The following is a 9,469-nucleotide window of genomic DNA, read 5'->3' on the forward strand; positions in this document are numbered from 1 at the left end:
AAAATTCAAATTTCAAAATTCAAATTTTAAAATTTCAAAATTCAAATTTCAAAATTTAATTTTCAAATTCAAAATTTAAATAACCTTTTAATTTAAATTTATTTTTATTTTTTGTTTTTAATTTTTTATTTGCTACTATAAACTCTCACCCCTTTGGCTATGAGTCTGGTTACAATTATGTTGCAGGAAGAAGAAATTACAATGAGAACAGGCATCAAGGTTGGAACAATCAAAGATGGGAGGAGCCACAAGGATTTGATCAACCCTCATGGTAACAACCACCACCATATGCCTATGAACCCTTTCCTCAACACAACTTTGAACTACCACACTCACAAGCCAACTACCACCATTCACCTCCATATGACCCTAACCCTCAACCACCATACCAACCACCTTATGAGCCATATGAACCATATATAGAACCACTCCAATTCTAATCCACTCACTCCCAACCACCACCACTTCTCTATGTGTCCTGTCCAAATCCGGCAACTCGAGAAGCAGAGGTTCGCCTAAAAGAAACAGTGGATCGATTTCATGCAACCATTCGTCAATTGGAGCAAGTAATAATGAATAAAATAGCTTCCCAATATCTGAACACTCAAGGAACTCCCATGGCTACATGTGGAGAATCAAAAGAAGAGCAAAGCATGAAGGAGACACTAGAAACTTCGGTGGACAATGAGGAACATGGCTTTGTATTAGAACAAGTGGAGGAAGCCATAATAGTTGTAGAGGAAGAAGTGGTTGAAGACTTATGAGATGCTGAACCTCCATGGGAAAGTCAAGACATAGAGACTCCTTTCAAGACATTTGAAATTGATGCTGAGGAGGGTGTACAACCTCCAAGGCATATCACAGTTGAAGACTTGGAAGAGGTTGATCAAGAGATGGAGATTCAAGAAGAAGAAGCACAACCTCCCATGCCATTGGAAAGCAATGAAGAGGAGATTGAATTGGAAGAAAGCTACCAGGAGGAAGAGGTTGAATTTGAAGAAGCTTGCAAAGAGGTGGTAATTATCAGAAAAGAGCACAAGGGAATGGAGCTTGCAATTCCATTAAAGATGCCTCCCCCTAAGTTATCATCATCCTTCACAACATTCAAGTGGGTAAAATTCATATCCCTTAGCTTTCTAATCCCACTTGAATATGGGCTACTGGAGATGGACGGTCAACTTAGAGCTCTTTGTAACATTAAGAGTAAGAGGAAGATGGCCAGTGGTAAGAATTGTCCTGCAAGGTTCATCATGGTTGGAAGCTTTAAGTTTAAACGCAAAGGTTGGTATAGAGCTCAACTGAATGGGTCCAGGAAGTGTTTGGCCACTTACGTGAGAATTCAGACTGCTTGCCACCCGGATGGAACAATATTGCTCAACCGAAAGACGGGTGCAAAGGCAAGATCTGGGACCCCGGAATCCATTCGACCAATCACCACTCTTGGGGCCTTGTCACTTGCTTCAACTTGCTTGAAGGCTTTCTGCGCCTAGTTTGGGATCCTGGAGGCTATTGGAAGCACAAACATTGGTGGGGATTCCTGGATTAGTACAAGCACAAGCCACCATAGCAGGAAGCTCATCAAATGTCCAACTTAAGGACTTTAACTAAAAGTGCTAGGTGGGAGACAACCCACCATGGTATAATCATTCCTTTTTCATTTTTATTTAGTTTTATTTGTTTTTGAGTTTTATTTTATTTTATTGAACCTGGAGTTTTGCATCACATTCATATTAACACTGCATTCTGCATTTTCTTTTCAGATAAAAAAATTGCCACGCGACGCGACCGCATCAGCGATGCGTCCGCGTCGCAAGGAGAGGGGAGAAAAATAAAAACGAACAGAGAGTCATGCTGGAGCGTGGCTGGAGGCGTGCCAGTGGCACAAATCGACCCACGCGACCGCGTCGCCGACACGTCCGCGTCACATGGGAACTTTGGCCTCCCACGCGACCGCGTCACCCACGCGGCCGCGTGAACAGAAATCGGCGTAAAAAAGGTGTATGGCAGAAAGTTGAGCTGGAGTTAGGCTGGACTCGTGCTGGAAGCCCAAGCCCTACCACACGAACGCGTGCCCCACGCGTCCGTGTCATTTTAAAAGAAAGGCCACTCACGCGATCGCATGCCCCACGCGATCGCGTCACCCAGAATTTTGGCAAAAAGAGTTCGAACACAGAGTTGCGCGACCACGAGGCTGCACTCGCGCCAATCGAACAAAACAGGCCACGCGATCGCGTGACCCACGCGTCCGCGTCACCTGACCTTATCACGCACCACGCGACTGCGTCACTCACGCGTCCGCGTCACAAGCGGCGCACAGAATATCCAGATCAGCCAATTTTCTTATCTTTTCTTCTCTAAACCTTATTTTTCTTATCTTTTCTTATTTCTTTCTTCTTCCTTTATTATCTTCTTTCCCTTCTTATTCTTCTTATTTTTCTTTTTATTTTATTTTATTTTAATTTATTTGCATACTTTCATTCATTGCATTATTTTCATTGGTGTTAGAAATTTATTTGGGTCATTATTTCTATATTTTACTTGTGGATTATTAGAGGAATTAATTGACAATTATATATATTTATTTTTAAAGGGTTGCTTGCATGTTCAATTTATTATTTTCATTAGATTATTTACCATGCATGCTATGTGTTTGTGAAAATGCCCGTATGGCATTTTGCACTGCTTTTCAGTATCTTTTATCCTACTACTCTGAATGCCTGTTTTTCACAAAACCCTTTTTCATATCATATTCATTCAATATAATTGTCATTACAAGCATGTTGCTAGTTTGAAAGACTTGGTAATCTAACTTGGACATTGAATGCTTGATCTATGCTACTCATGCCTTTGCCTGAATGCCAATAAACACCTTGCATTCAATTGTTATCATATGCACTAGCTATTTTCCATTGATGACTTTTCACATGTACTCATGAGCGTGTGTTAACGTCATTCTTCTTTATTGTGCATTGATTACCACCTTTCCCGCTCTCTTCCTTGCTCTAACCCTTAGCTTTATAAGTCACTTTCTTTTTCCCTTTTCAGGATGGCCACCAAGAAGGGTAAAGAGAAAGCTACTTCCAAACTACCGGCAAGGAAAGGAACAAAAAGAGCCCCAGCTGAGGAACCACAACCCCCGTCCACTTGCAAATCTCAGCATGCACCGAGGACGGTTCAATCTTTAAGTGTGGGGAGGTCGATACCGATCTCCGTGGGTTAGTGCCTTCCTATCTCAAACACCAATGGTTTATTTTTCTTGTTAGTTGTTGTATTTGCATATTTAATTGCATATTTATTTGATTTTTTTTGCATATTTTACCACTTGGTTAAAGTAATATTTTCTTTTTCAAGAAACCTTTTAGAAAATTTCACTAATTTGAATAAAATTTAATGTTACACTTGTTTGAAGAGATATTATACTGGAACATGGTTTAGAACTCGAACACACAAAACCTGTGAGATTTTTGAGCCTATTTGAATTGGTTGCATTTTATCAACCAAAATTCTGTTTTAGTGTGTATTTTTCTCTCTAAAATTGTGATCTTTGTCTTGCTTAATTCTATATTTTCATTGTTTGATGTATACATGCACTTATATGATTGAGGCATTTGTTTCACTGAGCTTACATACCCATATGGCCTTACCTTTCATTATCCTTTGCAAACCAATTTGAGCCTATTTTACCCCTTTGTTCTTTACTTTAGCTCATCACTAACTCTAAGCAGAAAAACAATATTGTCCTTAATTTGAATCCTTGGTTAGCTTAGACTAGTGAGAGTGCTCATGAATTAAGTGTGGAAAAATTGGGTTTGGAAATATTTGGTTTAAGAATTGGGTATTATATATCTTTATGAAAATGTGAAAGAAATGTTTAGAACATGATTCATGCATTCAATAATTTAATCATATGCATTGAGAAAAAAAAAAGAGAGAAAAGAAAAAGAAAAAGAGAAAAAGAAAAGAAAAAAAAAAGCAAATAATAAAAAGGGGACAAAATGCCCCAAAGTTAAGTGTTGAAAGCAATGCACATGTACTGTGCTTGAAATTTGAATGCATGAATACATGGATAACATGGTTAATGGACAGTTGGGTTTTTGTATTATGATTATATGGATTGTTTAAGTTAGGTGGAAAGTTTAAGTTAATTAAGGATTCAGATTTTAGTCCACTTGGCCAAATACAATCCTACCTTGACCCTAACCCCATTACAACCCTTAAAAGACCTCTTGATATGTGTATCTGTGCATTAAATTTTTGTTGATTGTTAGATGAAGAGCAAGCCTTAAAAAGCAAGGATAGTGGAGAATTGAGAGAATCGAATCTTAAACACTTGAGTGATTAAAGTGTATACACTACCAGTGAGGGTTCGATGCTCAATTTCTTGTTCCCTGCTTTCATGAGCTATTTTCTTCTACAAGTCTATTTGTACTTCATTTTCATGATTTGAATTAGTAAAATCCAATTCATATTTATTCTTAAAAGATTTGTTTACTTTTAACCAAGTAGGTAGAAACATTTTGTATGTAGTTGCATTCATATAGATAGGTTGCATTTCATACATTCTACCATTCCTCTTCATTCTTTATAGCTTTTCTTGAGCTTAGAATGAGGACATGCTAATGTTTAAGTGTGGGGAGGTTGATAAACCACTATTTCATGGTTTATCTTGTGCTCAATTGAGTGGTTTTTATCAACTCTTTACCCACTTATTCATACTATTTGCATGGTTTTACATTTGCCTTCCTAATTATGTGCTTTGATTGAAAACATGCTTCTTTGGCCTTAAGTTTCCTATGTTTAATCCTCTCTTATTACCATTAGATGCCTTGATATGTGTGTTAAGTGATTTCAGAGATTACAGGGCAAGAATGGCTCAGAGGATAGAAAGGAAGCATGCAAAAGTGGAAGGAATACAAGAAGTTGGAGAAATTGCTAAGCTGTCCAGCCTGACCTCTTCGCACTCAAACGGCTATAACTTTTGTTATAAAAGTGCGAATGATGCGGCTTCAGTTGCGTTGGAAAGCTAACGTCCGGAGCTTCGATTTGATATATAATATGCTATAGTTTCCTTGACTCTAGGCGATGCGACCGCGTGATCCATGCGGCCGCGTCGCAGTGATGAAAAACCAGCGTGGCAAAATTCGAAACCAGCGAATTCTGGACTGTTTTTGACCCAGTTTGCGGCCCAGAAAACACAGATTAGAGGCTATAAAGTGGGGGAATACATCCATTCAAAAAAAAAGCTCTCACATTCACAATTTTAGGAGTAGATGTTGTTTTTAGAGAGAGAGGTTCTCTCCTCTCTCTTAGGATTTAGAATTAGGATTCTTTTCACTTCATGATTATTTCATCTTTTGCGATCACAGGTTCAATGTTCGTTTTATTTATTTTTCTAATCTAATTTATGAACTCTTTCATGTTACGTTTGATATCTTTATTAGTGCTAATTTGAGGTATTTTCAGATCTATGATTGCTTTCCTTTATTTGAATAATTTAGATTTTTCCCTTTTGGCTTTGGTTGATTTATTGGTAACGCTTGAACTGTCAAATAAAGCAGTGGTTGAAATTGGGAGTTGCTCCAATAACTCTAGTCTTTCCATAGGAATTGACTAGGACCTGAGGATTAAGCTAATTAATCCACTTGATTTACCTTCATAGTTAGAGGTTAACAAAGTGGGATTAAAATCCAATTCTCATCGCAATTGACAAGGATAGGCCTTCCAGTTCTTATACCTTGCCAAGAGATTTTATTGTTATTATTTTATTTTACTTGTCATTCAACATATTCCCTCCTTACCTCCTAATAAACCCCCAATTTACAAACCCATAACCAATAATAAGAACATACCTCCCTGCAATTCCTTGAGAAGACGACCAGAGGTTTGAATACTCGGTTATCAATTTCAAAGGGGTTTGTTACTTGTGACAACCAAAATGTTTGTATGAAAGGACTTTTGAAGGTTTAGAAACTATACTTGCAACGAGGATTTATCTGCAAATTTCTAGACCACGCAAAAGTTCTCTCATCAGCGACCCAACAATTCCAGAATGCGACTTATTTATCATCGCATTTAGGATTAGGGTTCATCATTTGAGGGACTGATTTGATTTCTTTAAACGAACTTACCTTGTCAGCGACCACATCGTACACGTAGGTCTCAGCCACCCAGGCACTTAACGGCACACGTAACCCAATGTTAGCCAGCTCAGCGGACGAATTGACGGAAGGACTAACGTGGTCATGTCCGTCATCTTTCGGAGACGATTTTGGTTAACTTTATCATCCGAGGACCATATGGAGAACGAGGTATCTTTCATGGACGATTTTGAATATTAACTCTAATTTTATACTTACAGACCAACACCCATAAACACCAAAACAAACAACCCCCTCCTAACCAAACACAACAAAATCCAAGATTCCAAAACATAAGTATAAAAAATAAATAGCAGATGAAAACACCCATAACAGAAACACTCAAACTCTTAGAAGTTAAACTTCGTGCATTAGTACACTTCGTAATTTTTTTTTTTTTTACTTTTTGTTGCTCTTTGCCTTCTTCGGGTCTTTTTTTAGATTAAACACTATCATTTATTTTGATATTTTCTTTTTTAGTCCTTCTTTATATAAAAAATCTACCACACTTTTTTATCATATATTATAAATTGAGTTCAGCCTTAAATTTTTAGGTTCTTCTTATTTTTTTCTCTGATTTATTTATGTCACTTTTATCATTTGTTTTGGAGTCATCTATATCATCTTTTTTTTTTCAATTCTCTAAGATGAGAGTTCTATGAGAAATGATTTGAGTGTTAGTATTTAAGTACAATTTTTTTTATTATTTTTTCGTAAATAAATGTACCTACATTCTGAATATATATTTGTCAATAAAAATAATAGTTTATCTTTTAATTTTAATAGTAGTCAATTAAATTTTAATCACCGTCATTTTTCTAAAAAGTAATATTGGCGGTGGATGGCAAAAGAGTAACGGACTCAATAAATGCAATTTAAAAGCAGGTACAGCCATTAATGATTAAACAATTGTGATAATAATGTTTTACCATAACTTTGTGGTACTAAACTGCTTGACATATGTTTCCTAACCAAAACGGTTTTACCTACCAGATGGTCCATTCCATGCATCCAACGTGGAGGTGCATGAGTGGAACACCCTTATCCAGCATCTCATTTGAATCTGAAATATAATGGTGGACCCCCAAACATGGCATAACATAAGATGATAAATAAAACTATACAAAATGACCACCGAATATATAAATGGTTTCTTCTTCTTGTCCTTGACACCTATATCTGCCGTCTAAATACATTTGTTGATTTAACTATTCAATTATCTAAATAGGCTTCAATCTTTATATATATATATATATAAAATTAATAAATTCGGATCTTAAAAAACAAATAATTAAATGAGTAAACTAAATATGTTTTTGTTTCCATTTAGTTCTAGCTATAATAATACTTAGTATATTATTCTAGGTGAAAAATGGTACACATACACTTCAAAAGTTCAAAGTGCATGCACGTCCACTTAATTAATTAACTAATTAATTAATTACTGATTTGGGTGAGTTTTGTGAGAAATAGATTAAGTAAAAAATAATGATTAATATGAGGGATTCAGGGTAAGTATATTTGTGAGAAAAAATACTTTTATTAATGGCAAATAAACAATACAAGGACTAATGATGAGAAATAGAGGTGGAGAACAAGTATTGAGACCTCCACTAATGTCACAAGAGGATGAATGAGCTTTGTTTAAAGTGGACAGGGTTGGTTAATAGTTGTCGAGTGTTTTGGTGGAACACCAGAACGCCAGTTTTTACTCGTGAAGGTGGTGAATGAAATAAAGAACAATGAAAGAAAATTTGGGTAGAGGAAAAGATGGATTTTTTAGCTTCTCAACTTCAGAGATAAGAAAGGTCTAGAAAAAAGGTGAAGGTGAGGGTGAAGGTGTTTAGAAAAGAAGCTCTCAGAAGAGAATGAAGGTGAAAGTAAAGGATGAAAAGGGTTGCTTACAGAGGTGGCTTGAGGTCCTTTTTTATAGTGTAAAACCATTATCAAGAGGAAATCTATTATCCAATGGTTTTTTAGTCTGATATTTGGTTTACTACTTTTTCCAATATATCTTTAGGTATTCGTGTCACCTCAAGTCTTGTCAACTGAAAAGGTAGGAAGTTGATTTCCGCACGTTAAACTAAAACTCCTGACATGTGACATTAGTGAAGGGATATCTAGTTTGATTTTCTTTTAACTAGATGACATCTTTACACTCCAAATCCAACCAATCCACTTCTACCAATATAGTTCCCACCGAAGAGAAATTCAACTCTTCAAGGTGTTTTTTTGGGTTCCATCATTTTAGTCCAATACCTTTAGGAGAAACTTAACTCTTTTTTTACCATATTTATAGATTATTATAAAAATTAATTATGTATAAAAAAAGATTTATATTTTTAGTACACAATCAATTACAATACATAAGAATGTGAATGACATAAAGAAACAAGTGCTTTTTGTTAGGAGATGAGAGGACGAATCCGAATAAACAAATATATAGTCCAAGAAATTAATAAAATAAACTAATTAGCTAGGTATAATAAAATTAGCGAAGGGATGCAAAATAGCACTATATGGAATGAAGTCGGTGACATTCAAGTCCCACAAAGAAGCTCTAGCCTAGAAAGATGACCCAATTTAGAACCCTTTATTTTTTGAAAAGCTTAATTTGCTTATTTTATTCGCTGCATGACCCTTTAGTTTTTGAAATTTGATATGAAATATCAAATGTATAGAAAGACATCTCACATGACTATACACTACAACAATTCCTTAAGATAGCGACGGTTATTTTGCGGCGGTTGTGTGAAACTGCCGCAAAACGACAATCTGCGGCGCATATAGCGGCGGTTAGGGGTTGGGGCTGCAATCAGGCCGACATTTAGCGGTGGTTTTTCTCGAACTGCCGCTATATTTCAATCAGGTTTGCATTTCGCGACATCTTTTCGAAAACCGCCGCTATATGTACCCCTGGGTGAGTTATTGTTTTACATTTTGCGGTGGTTTTATTTAAACCGCCGCAAAATGCGTATTACCACATATTGCAATGTTTTCTTTAGTAATAACTATCTGGGTATAATCTAGTTAAGTAAACACTACTATCTTAAGCTATATATGTTTAAATCATTGTTACATCAATTTATATATGATCCAAAAGTATATAAAGAGTACAATGAAAAGTACATTTAATAATACCCATAATAAATATAAGGGATAAATATGATTTTGGTCTAATTTTTTTAATAAAAGGTAATTTGGTAATAAAAAAATATAATTGGTAAAAAGGACAATTTTAAAACAAACTGAAACTTTGGGGACCATTTTTGAGCGAAAAAAGGCGAGGGACGAAATAAATTTTCAGCCCCTACATTGGGGACCAAAATCAT

At 36.0% G+C, this 9,469-nt stretch overlaps 1 protein-coding gene across 1 annotated transcript in view; it reads left to right on the forward strand.

Moving 5' to 3' along the window:
* The window catches only part of LOC107627073, a 20,044-nt gene extending 11,076 nt beyond the window's left edge, over positions 1-8,968 (forward strand). The window contains exon 4 of the mRNA XM_016329942.1: positions 8,819-8,968. Coding sequence (XP_016185428.1) covers positions 8,819-8,968 — 150 coding nt within the window. The remainder of the gene's footprint in view (positions 1-8,818) is intronic.

Source organism: Arachis ipaensis, chromosome B02, assembly GCF_000816755.2.
Source record: "Arachis ipaensis cultivar K30076 chromosome B02, Araip1.1, whole genome shotgun sequence".
Lineage (NCBI taxonomy): Eukaryota > Viridiplantae > Streptophyta > Magnoliopsida > Fabales > Fabaceae > Arachis > Arachis ipaensis.